General features: G+C 40.5%; 1 protein-coding gene across 3 annotated transcripts in view; it reads right to left on the reverse strand.

The window, feature by feature from the left end:
- Window positions 1-204: 204 nt before the first annotated feature.
- Window positions 205-21,449, reverse strand: part of SNTG1 (syntrophin gamma 1) — a 231,328-nt gene continuing 210,083 nt past the window's right edge. For all 3 annotated transcript variants that reach the window (XM_083747840.1, XM_083747839.1, XM_083747841.1), the window contains 2 exons: window positions 15,888-15,998; window positions 205-8,203 (listed from right to left, as the gene is read on the reverse strand). In XM_083747840.1, coding sequence (XP_083603966.1) covers window positions 8,006-8,203; window positions 15,888-15,998 — 309 coding nt within the window. In that variant the 3' untranslated portion in view covers window positions 205-8,005. The remainder of the gene's footprint in view (window positions 8,204-15,887; window positions 15,999-21,449) is intronic.

The following is a 21,449-nucleotide window of genomic DNA, read 5'->3' on the forward strand; positions in this document are numbered from 1 at the left end:
ATTATAAAAATGTCCCATCAGCACCAAAGGAGACTGTGTGTGTGTGTGTGTGTGTGAGAGAGAGAGAACTTAATTGTTTCATTTATTTCATTTATGAATTTCGTCCCATGAAACGTATTAGCAATAAAAATCCCAGCAATAAAAACATCTGTAAATGCAGTTTCTAGTCTGATGCAGATAGCCACACATCATATGCCCAAAACAAGTTGTTAAAAAATTATTTTATTTTTTCTTTTCATGATTACAAATCAATGAAACAAAACCAAACAGAAGGAAATGTTTTATTAGTAGTTCATTAATGAGTTTAAACAACTAGATGTCTTTGAGTCACAAAACACTACAAAGAGCCACAAACATAATTAAAAATGAAATAAATATTTAGATTGTTTGATCTGGTATTTTAAACCTCAGTATTTATAAAATATATAATACTTTATATTACATTTGCTCTGTCATTTCCCCCAACCACAAATTAAAACTCATGAAATATTATCAATGTACAAAGCAATGAGAATAAGCCAAAATCAGATAATTTTAAGGTCTGGGGAAAAATAGCTGATATGATTTTATTACTCTATGTCAAGATTGTGCATCTGCTGCAAAAATAGTCATTTCCCCAACCAATATATACATATTTTACTTAGAATTATATCTTAAAGCAAGTGCAGAATATACCATAAAATATAGAAATAAAATTGATCTGCATTTTGTTCTGAGGGATTGTTATTTACTTGAAATTAGGTTTGGAACATTTATTTGGAGTGGCTCAAAGTTTCAAATCAATCCTATTTCTAAAAAGGTCATAGATTATTACTGTAAACCAGGCATTGATTGTTCAAATTGTTTTGAGCCACACTTTGGCTGAAATCCTGTGCTCAGTTACATTCATGCAAGTCCAATTTAATTCAAGAGGAGTTATGCACAGGCAAACCAGCTCAGTATTTTAGTCTGGGGCTCTCAAGATCACCACATGTTCTATGATGGCCTCCATGCCAAAACGAAGAAAGCAGATAGATACATGTACACTGTTATGTGGGAATACAAATTTAATGCTTGAAATGAATTTGGCAACTCCGGTGGATATTGGAGCTCATGCATCAGTTACTATTACACAGCTGGGGTGCCTGTTTGCAGAATCAAAATGATAAAAAACAGAAAAACATTTTCCGCAATTTCAATAAATGGGTTTTGGCCATAATGAAATCTCTGGTCACTTCCACAAGGATTTCATTTCCTAAGACTGGCCAGTTTTTTTCTCCATGAAGACTAAATACTTTTTGTTATCTAGAACATGATTCATGTAAGCCTTTAAAAGCATGCACAATATTATTCCTATTGATGGAAGTCATTACAACACATTCATGGAGTTACACATGTATTCAAATGCTTTGCCAGCATAGGAATGAGGCCCCCCTCCCCAAGACATTTTTAAAACCACCTTCATCTGCCCTGTGCTCCATTAATGTCTTTTATGGATGCATACCAAAAAAAGAATAAGTTCTAAAGTGGAACATATGCATGCAGATAATTCATTCAAGTCTACCTATCTTGATTTCCTTCGCAATTTTCAGTTAGAAACTTCAAACTCTTTAGGCACCGATTCCTTTCACTCTGAGTAAAACAATATAGCTTGAGATGTAATTGTGAAGATTGCTGGTTATGAGTGATTCTGAAAAGTTCAAGAGAGGCTACAATTCCCATCATTACCTATACTAAAGCACACTGAGTTATCTGATCAATACTTGATGGAACAAGGTTTATTAGAACAATGCCTTGACTCTTCAGAGGATAATATTCAATCCGTGTTTTGTGAGTCGTTCTTGAAGCAGAATAATGTGTGGCATTTGCATTTTACAAATTTTACATATCAATTTAGATTGATATGACAAAACAACCCTCAAGTTTCAAGTTAAGCTATTCTCATTGAGATAGCTCTATCTAATTAGACTTGGATCCAAAGGCTGTATATGCACCATGGTTTTCCAGTCCATTTCCCACTGGACCCTTTCCAGCTCCTTCCCCTTTCTGCTTCCCCACAAAAGCTGTCTTGAGAATTGGGGAACCCTCTAGAGCAATATATGATGCTTCAGGAGGAAGGGGGGGAGGAAAAACAGGCAGTCAACCTCCCCCGCCCCCATCCAGGAGTGTGCTTTGAGCTCATGCATGCTGCTTATTGGATCCTAGCCTGGTTTTTACACAGAGTTTCTGCTGGCAATTACAACCCCAAAATACATCTGTGCAACTTATAAAGAATTGTGCCCCATTATATGGAAGAGGATGTTAATCTTTCCAGTGCAATATTATCTGCAGGATATTCATAGTCCATATTTTAATTACACACAACTCACAGAGCTTTCACGCAAGTTATTGCAATCAGATATAAGGAGAGAAAGCAGGGGACTAATGTACATTTATGTCCGTGCCGGGGAAGCTGTGATTCTCCAGATGTTGTTCAATTCCAGATTCTATCAGCCCCAGACACCATGGCCAATGATAACGAAAGATGGCAGTTGGAGTCTGACAACATCTGCAGGGCCACAGGGTTCCCTGCCCTGATTTAATGTTGAACAGCAAGATGAATTTTTTGCAGATGTAGTTTCCTCATGTAGTGATGAAAATAGATGCTCTTGATGAAGTTCCCCATTCTACAAAAGGGGTCATTTGTTGTAATCAAATACACTATTTTTTTCTCCTAAACACACATACACATGGTGGTGGTGTCACTGCTGGGACCCACATTTGGTCAGGATATGACTCATCTGTTGTAGACCAAAGTTCTCAGGAATGCACATACTCAGGGCGTTCTTTATCATATTCCCTGGCAACAGGTGGTGTTAACTTAAAAACCACCCAACAGATTTTAACCCTTTTCTAAGTTGTTGTGGGGTTTTTTAATAATCACAGGGCATGAGCCAATACACTGGGAGCTACTGCCTGGAAAAGCTAAAAAGACACAACAAGCAATGGCACAGCTTTGGCCCATATGGACCTCAGGATTGCAGTTAGATTCGCATATCATATTGTATATAATGTTGAACAGCTATATTTAGAGGTGCCACCAGAATTTAGTTCAGTTGACCATCTCTTACTGGAATTAGCTTTAAAATTTATGTATTAAGCATCACCAAACTGTAAAGTGAATTACCACATGCATAGTATCTTCAGGATATTCTGGGCCGCACAATTGCAAACAATATGTAAAAAGCAGACTCTCTCATGATTCTGCTATGGCACTTTGCATTATATGAATGGATGCTTTCACAAAATGAGTGCAATCACCCCCCTTAACTCACTTACACCAGTCAGAACTATAGCTTGAGAGTAGAACACATTTTTCATACAAAAGATCTAAGGAGCCATCCCCACCATCTCCAGCTAAATAGATCTCTGGTAGCAAGGCCTTGAAGCTACCTGACTCAACATAAGTCACATTCTTCCTTCATATGAGTGACCATATGTATTTAAAAATAAGAATCTTGAGTTCTACTTTTCTGTGTTACAAGCTTTTCTTGAAGATGCATTTGTTATGGTACCAAAAATAGTTTTAATGAATACCTTGAATTCAGCAGCTTCCTCATTTTTGTTGTAGTTTCTAAAGGAAACCACAGCATTTAAAATAATAATAATCAAAGGGTGAACTTATCACATCCATACTTGCCTCCCCAAGACAGGTACAAATAAATAAGGCAGCCCTAACGATGCCAGATATCTAAGCTGCCACAAGGTAGCCATTATTGTTTGAAAAATACAACTACATGAGTCATCTCCTAATTATATAGCAGACCCATTTGTAATCTGTGTTATCTTTTGGTCTGTTATAGTTTCAAGAATTTTGCTTTTGGCTTCAGAAAGTAGGCAGTTTAGTTGCCATTATGAGAAGCTATTAGTATGAGGATTACTGTAATAGTGTAGCAAGACTGATACTTTTAAGGCACAATCATGATCATTCCCATTAATGAGTGCTAATCCCCACATCAGCTTCAAAGTGAGCGAGTGACTTTACTATTCTTAAGTGCATGAGAAGTAAAAGCAACCATGTACTTTGCTTGCCATTGATTCTACTGAAGTCAGCAGGCAAAATTTTGCTATTGACTTCGGGCTCTAATGCCAACCGTTCAGATCTCTCCAGTGTCACATTTTCACAACAGAGCCTTTAGATTACACAGAGTACTTGGAATACCTTGGTTCCTAGCTTAGTGAATTCAAATATGCCACCTTGTACAAGATTCATCTTGTATCACTATACTCTCACACATATTACTTTGAATTTGTAACTGGAAACAATATTGAATAGATTTATGAATTGGATTTGATGCACAAATTGGCAATGTGATAAGTGTGTGTGGTCTTTTGATATGCTTAGGTCACATCCTGGCTAAAACTCTGAATTTTAAAATATCACTGACTCTACTGCATGATTCTCAACAGGCTGCATGCTAATGAAGGATCCACAGAACCATGATACTAGTTATGTGCATTCAATACATATTATCATATTCATTTAAACATCCTGCCTTTCCTTCAAAGCCCAAGTTGATGAGTTGAAACATTTGAGCCTGGGATTGGCTCCAAGAGCCTGTTTGGTGGGCAGGGGAATGATATATCTTATGTGAGCAGGGAAAACTGTGTGTGTGTGGCATGCTTGATTCACTGGTATGAGCTAGCACAGTGTTAATTGGATCCCACCATGATTTATGAAATATTACCTCCCAGACAACCTTCCTATGAACCTTCCTAATACAATGCTTGCAATTAGTGACTCATTCTTATGGATAGTTTGGACCAAGTAACATCAAATGTAGTCACTGTTTCCTTCTTAACCTTAGTTATTTCCTTCAAAGCTAATTTCAGCAAGAACTACAAATTATTGAATGATTAGTTCATAAAAATATTGCACAGGGATAGTTAAGTAGCAGCAGATTACCATCCTGGTATAAAATGTATATGTGCTACATGTATATGCAAAATGAAAACTGTCAGTTACAAGCTTCAGTTTAAGATAGTACAGTGAAACCTTGGTTCCCAAACTTAATCTGTTCTGGGAGTCTGTTCAATTCCTGAAACAGTTTGGGAATCAAGGCGCAGCTTCTGATTGGCTGCAGCAGCCGGGTGTTTGGCTTCCAAATAACGTTTGAAAACCAGAAGAATTACTTCCGGTTTTCATTCGTTCAGGAGCCGGAATGTTAGCTCCCAGGGAGTTTGGGAGCCAAGGTTCCACTGTATAGCATTGGCCCATCTCATTTTATCCCCTGAACACATGGGCAATGGGACTTTTAAAATTCAAGCCCCAAAGAAAACTCCAGCAAAGCAACTTACAGTAAGAGGGACAGAGATGAGGCAACTTTTCTGGAAAGTAAATATAAAAAGGACTCTCTGCGTGTATAGATCTCAAATCTCCCTGAACAGTTCTGCACAAAAGGCAGAGATGGACAACCCTTATTTCTGTTGAGGGCCATTTTGTCCCAGGGGTAATATATTGGAGACTGCATGCTGGTAGTGGATGGGACTGCAGCCACCAATGGGGAAACTGGAGCCAAGAGTGGGTGGAGCCAACTTCCTTTCCCTCCCTTTTGGCCACTATTTTCTCTCTGTTACCTCATTTCCCTCTGGATTGTTCCCCTTTCCCCAACTTGTATGAAATTAGATCAAGGACCACATGATGCCTATCCTTGGTGTAAGGGCAATGGGGAACAATCTGCATGGTTGAAAATACTTATTTGCATTGATTTGAATCTGGCTTATACACATAATTGTGATCTGGATTGTACTCGATGCTAAACTAAATTCATTTCAGAGAGCGAGAGAGAACGAGAGAATATTTCCTAATGGCTCTTTGGAACCTTATCAGTGTTATATACACTGTACATATATAGTAGATCAAATTTTACACTTTCTCTAGATTCATCTTTAAAATACAATTCTTAAAAATACATGTAAAGCATATTACCCTTTTCAGACATTTTACAGATGAAATCAGTGCATGTGGGAGGGGTTATATCTCAGCGGAAGGCTCTGCCTTCCAATGTATGAGTGTTTCTTATACTATCTGAAAAGACCCCAGTGCATGCAAAGAGGGCTCTCTTATAATGTTAGGGCATGCTGCTTTTCCAGAGTTGCCGAACAGATGAAGAATCCTCTGCTTTTACAACTGTATGTATGGAGGTCTTTGCAAATGGTACAATGAATGCATGAACAATGGAGGCAGAGTCTGCTGGCCTCATACATAAAATATCTGAAAAGGGCTTATTGTCTTACCCTGTGGGCTAGTTTTACATGACACAACACTGAATGCCATTTTAAGAGTTTGCTAAAACTTTCCAAGTTTCACCTCAAAAATTGGGATGTTCCATTTAACCTACAAGAAAGCTTGCTTTTTCGTAAGGTCATTTTTAACAGCTGTTAATTAAAATACAAAAGAGTAAATGAATTCTATTTCTTGGTTTCCTGTTGGTAATATGAAAATCAAATTTAAAAGTGAAGCCTTGTGCGACCTTTATTGTGCCTGTAACAAAATAGAATACTTCGGATTTGAGAACAAAGCCTGGCAGATTAAAAGACACTTCACTATAAAACTGAATAATAAAAGACATAATTAAACAGGTTTAACATTGGTTTTGTAATTCATTCATAATTAAAACAATTCTGAATGTTAACAGATTTTTACTAACAACGGAGAATCTGTATGTAGAAAGAAAGCAAAGGGAAAAAGGGAAAAGGTTTTGTTGGCTTAAGACCATGATCCTCAAACAACAATTTCTGGGTAGTTCTAATAAGGTCAATGGACTTACTCCAGAATTGAGGCCTAGGTCTCACAAAAACAGGTGAACCTGTGTTTAGTCTCTACCACTTTAGGCTCTGAGGTGAAGGGCTCATCAAGTTATGATGATTCTCCATGAAAAATATTCACACAGAAAGAAAATTAGCATGTCATGTTGAAGGCTATGCTACCACCATTCATGCTCACATCGAGTTCGCTACATGCTGTGATTCCTCCCTCCCCATGTGCAGCAGCATGTGGTGGCTGTGTGCGCTGTGGTTCTGAATTGGTTTCCCTAAGTCGTGCATCTCTACATGAGGGAGTGGCAAGGCAGCGAGGAGCAGGTGTGGTGTAAGAGCAGCAGCGACGGCAATTCAACATACCCAGCACTGTGCCTGCACCACCCTGAGCTCTCTGCTGCCTTGCCCCCCCCCCCCCCCGCTGGCTGCTACTGCCTGTATCACAGAACACTGAATTTTGTGAGCCCCAAACTGCAATTTGAGAATTACAGAATTTCCACCTCATTTGCTGTTCATGAGAGCAAGAGCTAAGTGGCTTAAGTACTATAGGCTTCAATAGCAGATGGCTTCATTATGCTTATATTTCCTTTTTAAAAACATGTTGACCTAATATGGCTATACTATTATCATTATGATAATGGGATGGAACCAAAATTAAGAATGAAGATGATTCTATGTCAAAAGGGCACAAATATGAATTTGCAACAGTACTTAAGGTGCTTTCTTTTCTAAGGAGTTACAGTAGCATCTTTTTGCATTCACTTCCTTGTTGCTACACACTGATCCCTCTTTGCTTGACATTTATAGTCTAGCAAGAGGAAATTAGTTCTGATCCAGAACTTGGTAGGTTGTCATATAAAAACATCTGGAAAGAAAATGTCTATTATTATGGAGATTTGAAAATTGTATTAAATACTTAAGTGCAGCACTGTGTCATTCGTTTATTTCTGTTTCTTTTGTTTCCAGTGTCATTCAAAACACAATCAGATTATACTATAAAAGCATCTTCATCCACCTCAGAGATTTCTGCTTGGATTATGTACTGATGCCTTGTAAAATTGAGACAATTCATGATCCCATGTGACTATACTCTGCTGACAACTGCCACTTGTCTCTTGAGTCAGTTCTCTTGCTTGCTGTTTGTTCTCTGAGAGACCTGTCTGATGAATGTTTCGTATACATAGTCTCATGTACTCCTGGAAAGTGGCAAGTGCAGAAATAGGAGCCATCAAGTCGTATACTTCAATTTGCTAGTGCCAGAAGATGTAGCAACAGCAGCACCAGTAGTAGCAGCAGCAGTAACAGCAGTAGCAGCAGCAGCTGTGGCCTGACTGCCAACATAGAGTGGGTCCAAACAGGCCACTTTGGCCGCAAAGAAAGAGTGGATACAATGCAGGACTGCAAACAAGTTGGAAAATTCCAACTCCTGAAAGTGAAAGCAAAGAAGTCAAAGGTAAGATTAGGCCACCTTTTCATCTTCCACAGCACACCCAGCACTCTCTTGTAGAGACAAGCCAACAGAAGTTTATCCAAGTCAAGGATGGTCATCCATCATTGTGGAAAGCTGCAGTATTTGTTGGCTAATGAAGAAACACCTTCTTTGGATAACATGCACTCAAATATTTGAGTGGAATGCTACAGCAATTTTATATTGGACGTTTGTGACAATGAATGCTAGAAACTAAGCCATGACTTAGCATGGAAAAGAAAATTTGTCGGAAGAACTAGAAAGAAGAAAGTTAAATTGACTGTTTATTTCTACAATCCATGGGCTAACTCATCCCCCTGCCCCTCTGGTAGGTAGAGAAGGATAAAAGGAAGTGGACACCAATCAATGGGCTTGAACTGGGCACAACATTATTGAAAGAACATGAAAAATGGGCATGTGAGGTGGGAATTAAGCTATTATGAGGAAAATCAGGCATAAGAAGGTTCCTGAGCTGAGCTACTAAAACACTGTTCCTTGTATCCCACCTTTATCCTGAATCATAGCCCATTCTCAAGCTGCTCCATTCTTTTGACCATTCTGCTTTTCCCCATTGCAATCAACATGAACTTTTTGCTCTCCCAACACAGGTGACATTTTCCAGTTCTGCACTGGTCCTTGTGCCATCTGGAGTGATCAACCTACCTTGGATCCTTTCCTCTTTACAAAGGTAAGCACAAGTAATATTTCTTACCACATTCCTCTGATAAAGCTTGCAGCCTCCTTCCACTAACTAAGCAAATCCCTTTTTGCAATGCTGAGCTTCCTGATAACCATGCCGAGCCACAGTCTTGCGCACAGCTGTTATCCTTTCTTCTGGTTCTGTCTGCCCCAGCGGGGATCAAAGCCCCTGACCAAACCCTCCTGGACAGCATTTGCAGCCATGTTACTTCAACCCTTGGGAAGAATTGCCTAATGGGGCCCATTCTATTTGTGACCTTGATGGTCCAAAAGCTTGTAGAGGAGATTCTGAATAAGGAGGATTACTAGAACCTGGGGGTGCTGCTTATCTCTTCCTGTAGAGATGGAAAGCCACATTCAGTGGATGGCATCTAAGTCATACACAGAGTTGGAACCACTGCAATGGAACTGACTAACCTAAGCTTATTGATTTAAATCAGTTTAAGTTTAATATGACTTAGTTGGATACAAACCAGTGTTTTGAGATTTCTACCATCCTAGTGCAAAATGTTCTAACTGTTAAGCCATGTTTTATGACAGGGTAGGCTACTACCGTATTTTTCGCTCCATAGGACGCACTTTTCCCCCTCCAAAAATGAAGGGGGAATGTGTGTGCGTCCTATGGGGCAAATGCAGGCTTTCGCTGAAGCCTGGAGAGCGAGAGGCATCGGTGCGCACCGACCCCTCTCGCTCTCCAGGCTTCAGGAAGCTATCCGCAAGCCTTGCAAGCCCGGCGGGAGTTCCCGCGGGCTCACAAGGCTTGCGGGCAGCAGCCTGCAGCCCCAGCGAGTGTCCGCAAGCCTTGCGCGCCCAGCGGGAGGCTTGGGGCGGCAGCCTGTTGCCCGAAGCACAGGAAGCCCTCCGGAGGGCTCCCCGTACTTCGGGCGAGTGTCTGCAAGCCTTGCGTGCCCGGCAGGAGCTCCCGTCGGGCGCGTAAGGCTTGGGGCGGCAGCCTGCGAAGGAGAGGTGCTGCGCAGAGAGAGAGAGAAGGCGCAGCGCCCCTTCAGCAATGCGCCTGTCCAGCGAAGCCGGAGGAGGAACAGAAGGGTCTCCTTCTGTTCCTTCTCCAGGTTCGCTGAAGGGCGATGCCCCTTCTCCCTCTCTGTGCAGCACCTCTCCTGTGAAGGAGGGGCGCTGGGCAGAGAGAGAGAAGGCGCAGCGACACGTCTGTCCTGGCTTCTGCTTTAGCCCTGCGCAGCCTCTTTGGGCAGGGGGAGCCTTCATCCCGCTGCCCTGAAGAGGCTTGGTGCAGTTACCTCAGAAGCCAGAACAGCCACACGGTATCCCAGAAGCCAGATCCCTCTTGCTGTTCTGGCTTCTGGGGTTCAGAATATTTTTTTCTTGTTTTCTGCCTCCCAAAACTAGGTGCGCCCTATCGTCCGGTGCGCCCTATGGTGCGAAAAATACGGTATTTTCAGAATAAAAATATGCCACTGCATGTATACTATATCCACTAACTACAATTTAGCATGTGCCAGATTCATGATCATTTCCTGCAAATTACGTTAACTTTATGTTAAAAGTTAGGAAAATTAAAGTGGTTAGACGCTTTTTATGAAGTTCCCTGCTGAGTTATGTAAGAACGAGCGAGTTCATCCATTTTCCTGGATAGGCAAGCACTAGGATTGAAACAAAAGAGAAAGGGAGGTTTCTTCCCGCTCTGAGCAGAGCCAATAGAAACTAGAATATTGCTGTACCTACATTTCCCAGTCTGCCTTGAGGTCTAAAAGGGGGGAAAGGCATTATCTTTTCTTAAAGGGGCAGAATTATTCCTTCTACATAATACTAATACACAAATTCGCTATCACTAAATAACTGACCCTTGTGGGGGCAGAACAATGCTAATACTTAGGCTTACAAAATACTTTGGTTGTTAATCTAGTATAGTCTGGTACCTTTTCACAAATTATGACAGTGAATATTATTACTACAACTATGAGCAAGGTATGATTTGGGTTGCATCCGACTGAAGTCATATTGAATACTGGACCCATTAAAATCAATGGACAGTACTATTATCCCCACATAGCACTGGAGACACAGATACCAGCCTACGTAAAGGCCATCTAACCTTGGCAAGAATTGAGCCAGAAACTCACATGTGACACTCTCAGCCATTGCAGCACACTGGATTTCAGCATTAATAGCTACTAGAATCCTTCAGGAAATTGTGATCATGTCACAATTCTATTACTTTCCCCATATTTTCCAACATTGGCAAGAGATCACTGTGGGATGAGGTGAGGATATCATCAATATGCTGATGACGTAAAACAGATCAAGGTGAACCATTTTTCAAAACTTGCTTTTGACTATGACTGTTATTGATAATGGTGTTGTATATTTTATGGGGCAGGGTTGTAAACCCCTTAGAGCAGGGGTAGTCAACCTTTTTATACCTACCACCCACTAATGAATCTTTCTTGATGGTAAAATTTCCTTACGGCCCACCAGTTCTCGATGGAAGGAGGATTCAGCTTGTGCCATAGAACCCCCTACTGCTCACCTAGAATTCTGAAATGCCCATTAGTGGGTGGTAGGGACCAGGTTGACAACCCCTGCCTTAGAGGTTCTATTTATAGTTAATTAGTATAAAATTTTTGTTAAATAAAATAACATTGGTTGGGGGGGAATCTTACTCTATGTTTGGAATTAACAGAGTGATGGATGAGTGACATAAATGGATTGGTTTAATCTTTGCCTAGTATTTTATAACTAAAAGTAATGGGAAACTCACAAAGACTTAACAAAACATGATGATATTCCCTCTCCACAATGCTGGCATCATTTAAGTTGTTACATCTTCTGTAAACCCAGGAACAGAACAAAAATATCCTATTAGCTAAATGTGGAAACAGCAAAGAGGATGCGAACTTAAAGGATGTGTTCTCTGGGATGCTTTCTGCATGAAATATAAAGCAGTGTCCCCAAAACAAATACAATTTTAAAAGGCTGATTTTTAGCTTTCAAAAACAGCATTATAGAAAGCTGTCCTTTTTCAAAAAAATCTTTACAATCAAAGGGTGAGGAATACACACTAAGCAATGAAGCATGATGCTGCTGTATTTCTATAATGCACTTGGTAATTCGTAATTAAGGCTGCATTGTAAACAATGCCAAAATTTGGCTAGCTTTCTTGCTTTTCACCATAAATAGTAGACTAATGAGTCAGACATTCTCAAGGAGCATTTCACATTTCTTCCAGATTTTTACTAATGTGTGCTTTGAATATATTGGATTGTAGCACTAAGTTAAAGTCACTTAATGGTACAATTGATCTGCTGGCAACTTGATTGCACAATAGAGGGGCAGTGGCAGGAGAGGCTGTGCCCATTTCACCTTTAGCTTATTTAAGGGGGTGGCCAGGTGCAGGCTGCCCTATTTGCTGACCACAAGAGGATTTTTCACCCACCCCAGTATGTTAGTGGTCTGCCCAGTGGGGAAGCAGAAGTGTGGCATACAGTCTTTGCTATGCTTTGCTTGGTCGTCATGTTCGGGGGCAGGGAGGAATTTTCTTCTGCAAGCAATTTGGCATGTTTTCACCTACCTCACAGTAACTGTTACAACTTTGGGGGATAAGGCATTGGGCTGGAGGATACACTGCTAAAGGGGTCTGGGAGGGGTGACTCTGTCCAGGAATCCACACAGGGACTGATGGGCCAATACACTCTTCAAATGGCAGCCTGTGTGGGGTTGTGGCACAGTACAGTGTCAAACCCACTAGGCTCCTGTCAGATAGTAGGTGTGTTGCCTGATGCTGGATACATGCCCAATGCCTAAGCCAAACCTACCATTTCCTGTAATCAATAAAGTTGTGGCCTAATTCAACCCAATACCAGTCTCCTGTGCTCATTCTTTCAGCCTTCCCTGTACCAGTTGAGGACATCATGTGCTTATGGCGGCAATCCTCTGTTGTGCAGCAGTAAATCTCACATTTCCAAAAACCTGCATGTGAACCAAACATATGGAATTTAATCTTGAATAAACTCCTCTCTGAATTCTTTTAAGAAATGTATCACAAAAAACCAAGTTTTTTATTGGCTGGTAATTCCCAATGAGCCAAGATTTTTTCCTTAGAACTGTACCTGAGCAAGACTTCCTCTATCACTGAAGATTATAAAACTAGATTTAGTGTTATTTTATGTTCAGTTTGTAACTAAAGTTTTATGTCCAAGCGGGCAAACATGACTGACTGGTCAAATGTGCAGGCGGCTGCTTTAATAGCATGGGCTTCTCACTTGTCAGAATCTTTATATATATTTCCCCTGTCAGAACTTACCTCACAATGGAGAAAGATTGCTAGACATACCCAGGTTAATGTTAAAGCTACTGGCCAATAAAATATTCTGTCAGTGACTGCACATCAACCCACATTTGAATTCTCTGTTCTTGATTAAACATATAGGTATAAGTGCAAGTGAATGGGAATTTGCTCTTTTATGAAGTAAAGTCTGACAGAAAATGTAAAATGCTCTGGCATGCTGCTCTATGCAATCCTGAGACACATGCTCAAACACTTTTACAGAGAACAGGATTTCACAGCAGTACTTATTGCAGGAACAAGACATCACATGTAATATCCTTTACTCACATGCTATAAGGAAGCACTAAAAATGAACATATGGTTGCTGTCCCTTGCCCCATTTTCTTCCCTGTAGATAAGCTGTCCTGGCATCAGATGTCTCTCACTTTGAGGGTTTGCAAGTTATAACAGAAGCATAAAACAGGAAGCTGCTTCTTCATAACATGCAAAAGTCTAGGACTCAGACCAGCGCCACACAATTCAAAGGGTTGGTGCTGACCTTCAAAGGCCTTGTATACCTGAAGGAGTGCTGCCATGCCCATCATTCAGCCCAGACAATGAGGTCCAGCGCCGAGGGCCTTCTGGTGGTTCCCTCATTGCGAGAAGTGAGGTTACAGGGAACCAGGCAGAGGGCCTTCTCAGGAGTGCCGCCCTCCCTGTGGAACACCGTCCCATCAGATGTCAAGAAGAAAAATAACTATACAACTTTCAGAAGACCTCTGAAGGCAGACCTGTATCGAGAAGTTTAAATGTTTGATGTTTTAATATGTGTTGCAAGCTGCCCAGAGTGGCTGGAACAGCCCAGCCAGATGGGTGGTGTATAAATAATAAAATTATTATTATTAAAGTAAATAGTCTTCGTTCCTTCTCTTGTATATAACTCCACAATGTAAAGGGTAAAAAGTAGCCTACTTTTTATTTCGGTCCTAGAGGTTTTGCTGAACATGATAAGAAAGGACCAGCTGGTTAAAGGGGTTCAGGTCGGAGCGAGACAATATAAATTGAGAGCATTTGCAGATGATTTGGTACTTACATTGCAAGAGCTGGAATCCAGTACCAAAAGGGTTTTGGAATTAATTCAAGAGTTTGGTCAAGTGGCAGGATTTAAATTAAATAAATTAAAGACTAAGGTATTAGAGAAAAATCTAACAGTAAGAGAGAAGGAGAGGTTTCAGAATGAAACAGGGTTAACAGTGGTTAAGAGTGTAAAATATTTGGGGATTAACATGACAGCTAAAAATATGAACTTATTTAAAGACAATTATGAGAAATGTTGGAACCAAGTGAAAAAAGATTTAGAAATTTGGTCGAACTTGAAGCTTTCTTTGTCTGGTCGAATAGCAGCTATCAAGATGAATGTATTGCCTAGAATGTTATTTTTGTTTCAAACATTGCAAATTGTTGATAAGATGGAGTGTTTTAAGGGATGGCAGCGAGATATTTCTAAATTTATCTGGCAGGGCAAAAAGCCCAGAATAAATTTAAGATTTTAACTGATGCAAAGGAAAGGGGGGGATTTGTCCTGCCAGATTTGAAACTTTACTATGAATCAGCAGCTTTCTGCTGGTTGAAGGATTGGCTGCTCCTCAAGAACACTGACATCTTAGACATTTTAGATGTTCTTATTGGAAAATTTAATAAATATTATTTTTTTAAAAATATATATATATAACTCCACAATGTATAACCACAACACATAGACAAATCCACTAGCATTCCCCCACCCTGTTGTTACAGCAACACTTTCTGACAAAGATTAGGAATCAGAGGGAAGAAAGGTGTACAAGTTCTGTCTCAGCACAGTCTGCTGTTACCAGGTGGCTGAGAAGCAGGAATGGCATCGGCTACCTGATATAATAAATGAAGTAAGTATGTGGCATAATTTCACCTGGGTAGTTTAGTATTCATAGCATATGCTAAGCTCTGCCAAACCACAAAGTTGAAATGCATACCTAATAAATATCTGTAGCACCCTTTATCACAACGTATTGTTATGCGTTTGGGGGAGGGGCAGACTCTCCATAATCTCTAGACCCAGTAAAGAGCTGGAATTTGAGCACGTTCATGAATTCATGAGGTGAGAAAAGTTTGGTTAATTAAAAGCCAAGTGCTGTTGCATTCAGTTTAGGATCACAAGCCAAGGCAACTTCACATAGCTAGCCAGAGATGGCCCATGATGGCATCCATCTGTCCTCAAGAGACAATGGAGTGCACCCTATGGGAGTGCTATGTTAGGAGCACTCAAGTGACCTCCCCGGAGTACAAGCAGTGTGTATAGTTACAGCAATAGCCTTTTTGTATGTGTATTAAAACAGATAATACCTTAAATAACTGGACTAGCTACTGAGGGGCAGACTTCCACACTGAAGGAACTGTCCTCTCAATGTCCAATTTCCTACTAAATGAAGACTACAATACATCAACCTAGTTATCGGCTTGGCTTGGCTTTGCAGGCAGCTCTGCCTGATTTTTACTTTACCTTTTTTCTAGTTCTCAGACAAAATAGCAACAGAAATGAGTGTTCATCTTGTTATTTAAGCATCAGTACATGAGCATCAAATATTGTTGTCTTCCCTGCCCCTGATTACTTGTTCTAATATCCTTCAGACAAGGGAAACATATTGGAGTTCTTGCTTTTACCTTTGCTTCAATCTGTTTAGTATCTGGATTTTGGAACAAGAATTTGATTTTGCTCTTGCCATCATCTGAAGACCCTTTAAGCTGGGAAAACTTGTACCGCCATAGTACAGCCTAAAAGGGGGGGGGGGGGGAGGAAAAAAAAACATACACAGGAACATCAGCACACAAAATATAAGCAGAGAAAAAGTCCTTCTAGGGAACTTTATAACGTACCAGTGATAATAAAATTAAACAAGAGCATTGTTCTCTGCTCCAGAATCTCTTTGATCATAAAACTGCATTACATTTTGACAGTGTCTGGTTCAGAGCAGTCAGGCTGCATTTGTGAAATGTTCGTTGAAATCCTTTTAGCTTCGCCTGACCCTCGTTAACAACAAAAGATAGAAGTAAAGAGAAGACCCCAATTTACACTATGTCAAAGATGTGGTAAATAAGCCAGACTCCATCTCCTGTCCTGAGCACCTATTTATTTGCATATTAACTCATTTTCCTAGTGCAAAGTTAGTGTTCTGATGACTTCCATTTCAATAAAATTGGCCAAATGGGCTGATGAATGTTATGTAATGGAGCAGGGTTTCCAAATGGCTTCCTACCTGAGGGGGAAAACATAGGACTATCATCTTGTGCTTTAGAACTTCCTTCTACCCATCATTATCAAACTATATCTGTATGCCCATTTCTAGGTGAGACAAATACACCAATCAGATTGCCACACATGGGACTTTGGCTTCATTCAGCTCTTGTGAAAGCAAAGAAACCATCTGTAATTCCAAAACTGTAACCTGGGGCAATGGACCCAACTGCCTTTAGAGAAATTGTTCCCCAAAGAATGATGAAATATTACAAACTCTACCTATCAAGGGACACGGGTGGTGCTGTGGGTTAAACCACAGAGCCTAGGACTTGCGGATCAGAAGGTCAGCGGTTCAAATCCCCGCGACGGGGTGAGCTCCCATTGCTCGGTCCCTGCTCCTGCCAACCTAGCAGTTCGAAAGCACTTAAAAGTGCAAGTAGATAAATAGGTACCGCTATGGCGGGAAGGTAAACGGTGTTTCCATACAGACATAAAAAATAGGGTAGGCTCTAAAAGTGAACGTCTCAAGTGTCAAAGGCCAGGGGAAAGAGGTAGCCCTTCAGCATTCACTGAATACGGGATGTGAATAAATGGTCTTCTTTACGTTTTTGAGATGTAAACATGGGCTGCTATATGTAAGCCTTATGAAGATATTCAAATTTCTGGCAAAGTGGCAGGTCTGTGGGAGTACTTATTCAGGTGCATGCCTCAGCATCATGTACACTTGGTACAATAGTGTAGCATCCAAGCTTTTTACAGCAGTCTTGCATTCCGTTTTGGGTGTCAGGATTCCCTCACACAGGTTCTCTCAGTTCTTAAAACAACAGTTTAATACTAAATGTTAGAACATATTATAATGTAATATACAATGAGCACATTGGGATCTCTGGGCTGGGGAGCTCAAGTTCATAAATGCAAATTTATAGCCAAAAGTTATAAAGTTTCCAATAGCCAGTATAAGTTTGGCTTTCCAAAAGTAATAGGTATTGCTGCTCAGCATCAGATAAATACAAGTTTTAGGGTTTTAAGCCCTCAGTGTATATTTTTTTTTGTATTTTCACATGCTGGTTTTATAATGGTGGACAATTTTATAATTGTTTGTATTGTAGTTCTTTTTTTAGTTTAATTGAAGCCTCCCTGAAAATACAGTTGTATTTAAGCTTCAGGGTTTACAGTTAGCAAACAAATTAGAAGATTCCTCCCCTCCACACACACACATTAATGTGGAAAATACTAATAGAGATAATGCTCTGTAATCCTTATTTCCTCCAGGTCACTATTAACCCCAAAGTGAAGAAGCAGATACTGAGGGTGAGATATTTAACTTGGGTATAAAATTGCTATGCTGAGACAGGCCATCTGGTACATCATTCTGTCTCTAGCTATGGACAAATGCCTAAGGGAAGCTTACAAGAAGGGCAAGATGGTGACAACCGTGTTAATCTGAAGAAATAAGCATCCACTGATTGATCTTTGAAAACTAATCTAGCATTCTGGGCCATAACTGCAATCAATTTCAGTGGGTTAAATTAAGCATTTTAACCAGTCATCTCCAGCCTTTCATTTGCTTTACCCCTGCCTCTAGACTACCGATAAACTTCATTTCAGCAATGACACATTGTGCAACTTCCCATTCTCAGATTTTAACAAAAGAACAAAAACAGTTCCAACTAAATGCCTGGGATATAGAGCAAAATCTTGAAAAGATTGTAATGTTGGCACTAGGTGTGGCTCCTTAGAGAGGGATTCCAAAGTCAAAGAGCCACAACAGCTTCTTTGCAGCCGTGTATTATATCTCTGTTCAACAAATTTCCTGGATATGGACCTCTACAGAAGATTTTTAGACACAATAAGATTGCTATAAGATGACTAAGCTTATTAATCAGGGCTGGGTGGGAAATCTCTGTATGAGTCCCAATTTAGACTGCAATGCTGCTTTCTCTAAACCATGACTACTTGCCCCACACCTGATAGTCTCATTTGTTGATGCACTTTCATTACCCTTCGAAGGCACTTGATGCAAGATCCTAATTGTCCATTTGCAGATGCTGTTTCGGCATAGGACACCTGCACAACATTGTAGCAAGGATCATGAACTTAGAAGGGCTATAGCGATGGGGGGGGGGTCTAAAGCAAGGGGAGAGGGTTTGCCTGGTGCCTTCACATCCAGCAGAGACCTTTTTATTTTCCTAGACCTGCTTTAGCTTCTCAGTTGGCCTTCATTTCTATCAAATGATTTCTTGCTGCTTTTATCTAGCTATCATTATTATTTCTGCTATTGCTTGCTGGTTTTTTTAAACAAGTGGGGTTTTTTGTATTCTGTTTACATAAGCTGCCCTGGAAGCTTTGTTGAAAGGAGGGTTACAAATGCACATGTTCAGAAGGTCAAAAATGAGCAGGAAAAAAACCAAAGCACAAAACCACTACAAACCATCCAATGGCGGCCATCCAGGCACCAGCAAACAAAATGTACAGTAGTTGCAAGAAAAAGTTAATAAGCACCCTCCCTCTCTAACTTTTCTGTGATCTTTTGATCATCACAAAACTTCTCATTTTCCATTCCAAATTCCAGGATAATGCAGTATTTCAAGAACTGCTTCTCAGCAAAATGAAAATAATGGGAACTATCAATGTGCACTTGCTAGGAAACATTATTAATTTTACATTTCATACTACAACTGGCTGAACATATTTTACCCTATGTCAGGAAACCTGAACTTCCTACCTAATTTGTTGATTCTCACAGGCCTGGTGTGAAATGGTTTAGCATTAACTGCCTGAGCTCTGGACTTGTGTGCTCCTCATTTCCTCTTCTCGTATGGCTGCAAGGAGGAAATTGGAAACGTTGGTTTCCATTCTGATTTACCCACAGTGTATTGTTACATCCAAACTTTAAAGAGGCTCATCTGAACCGTAATGTAGAGTTGGGGTGGCCAACCTGTAGCTCTGCAGTTGTTGTTCCACTACAACTCCCACCAGATCCAGACACCGCGGACAAGGCTGATGGGAGTTCTAGTTCAACAGCATCTGAGGGGCTGCAGGCTTAGGAAAACAAACCAATTTCCTAAACCATGGTTTTGTTGGGATTTGGTTAGTTAAACTCTGGTTAGTTAAAAATGGAAGTGAAAACTACTGTTCTCCTTGTGCCTGCACTAGAGGAAAACAGAGGGCAGGGTGGCTAATGAAGCCCAGGCTCATTCCTGCAACACTCAATTATAGTGTTGCATTACATCCAAATGAGGCCGACATAGCTCTTGTTAGAAACATCTGTTCCTCTTGATTTTATTAGAGGATACATCTAATTGGGGAAAAAAAACCTCTAGAAGCATCACATTCTTATTGCTCTTGACATTGTATCATGCAAACACACTGTTCCAAGATGGGCTTAATACATCCTTCCTTGAATTCACTTTTGTTACAAAGCTTTGCTACTTAGCAGAGCTTGGAATTGGCACTCTGGGAAATAGGCAGTGTATCAGCCATCCCATCATGCCAGCTCGACCAAAATGAAAGCTATCCTCAAGTGTGCCAGGTGCTGGGTTTGGAGTGGTGAAGAATCCTGATTACTTCTTAGGCACTTGCTTTTTTCCTTGTTTGGCACAAGTGATTTAATTTTAATTGGAAGCTGCAGGGTTAGCTTCATTGCCAGCTAATAATGACCCGATTTTAGAAAACATGGAAGCTGCTAAAGCCATCTGGCTTTGTGGGTTGAGGAATTTCAAAACCAAGAATATCCCTGTTGGATAACACCAAGGATCCATTGAGTCCAGCATCCTGCTTCTAGAAGTGATCAGCCGGATGGTTTCGGGAATTCTACAAATATGTCAAGAAGGCATCTGTTCCCCACAACAAATAATATTCTGAGACAAGCTGCCTCTGAATTTGAAGGTACAATTTAGCTGCCATGGTTAATATTCATAGGCATATCCTCTGTGAATTAATTTTTATTACCCTCTGAAGCCCCCTGTCTTACATCTAGTGGCAGCAACTTCCATTCAGTTAACTATGTGATATGATATGAAAAGGACTTTCTTTTGTTTGTCTTTTGAGGTAGAGGATCAAGTTTGCCTGCAGAAGGTCATGGGTTCAAACTCAGGCAACTCCAGGTAGGGCTGGAGAAGATTGCCTGCCTGAAACCCTGGACTGCCACTGCCAATCAGTGTCAAGATTACTAAGCAAAATGGACCAATCATCTGACTTGATGTAAGGTAGCCTTTTATGTTTATGGGGAAGGGCTACAACTCAGTGGTACAGCATCTGGTTTGCATGAAGGTGGTCCAAGGTTTAATTGGCTGCATCTCCAGTTAGGAATGAAAATATCCCCCATCAGAAACCCTGGAGATCTGCTGCTTTATCAGTGCAGTGGTCTGATTTGAAATAAGGCAGCTTCTAGTGTTTCTATTAATGACACAACTTCCAATGTTTCAGTCACCTTTTTCATACCAAGCATAATTTATGCATAGTTATGCTCAGGCTAAAGGGGTGGGGAGCGTTACATAAATATTTCCTAGTTTGCTGATAGTGGTAATGAAACCCTAACAATACATGCTATTCTGCAAAAGCCATGATACTGGATTCCAATAAAGACTGTAGGGAGTTGATTGCTCTTTTGGACAGAAAATTACAATATGGGAACTGAAACAATGACTGAACTACCATCAGAATAATGATAATGACACATTTCCATTTTCTGAACACAAAGTGGTAGGTGACAGTCTTGAACTGGCATATGGTACCAGGGAAGAATTGGGGGGGGGGGGTGTACAACTTGATACTTCATCCAGATAAGATGGAAATGCTGTTAAAGGCTCCATTAATTTGAAGATGAATATCCAATCTCTTCTGGATGAAGATGCTTTCTCTTCCAAGGTATGTACAGATGGATTTGCTCCTGGATTTAGCCTGCACTTTTTAACCAGCTTTGGCTTGTTTGCCTGCTTGAGCCACAGGAATTGATCCTGGCCTCTGTATTCAATCCATAAAAAATC

This window comes from Podarcis gaigeae, assembly GCF_964106915.1.
Source record: "Podarcis gaigeae genome assembly, chromosome: 7".
NCBI classification, from domain to species: domain Eukaryota; kingdom Metazoa; phylum Chordata; class Lepidosauria; order Squamata; family Lacertidae; genus Podarcis; species Podarcis gaigeae.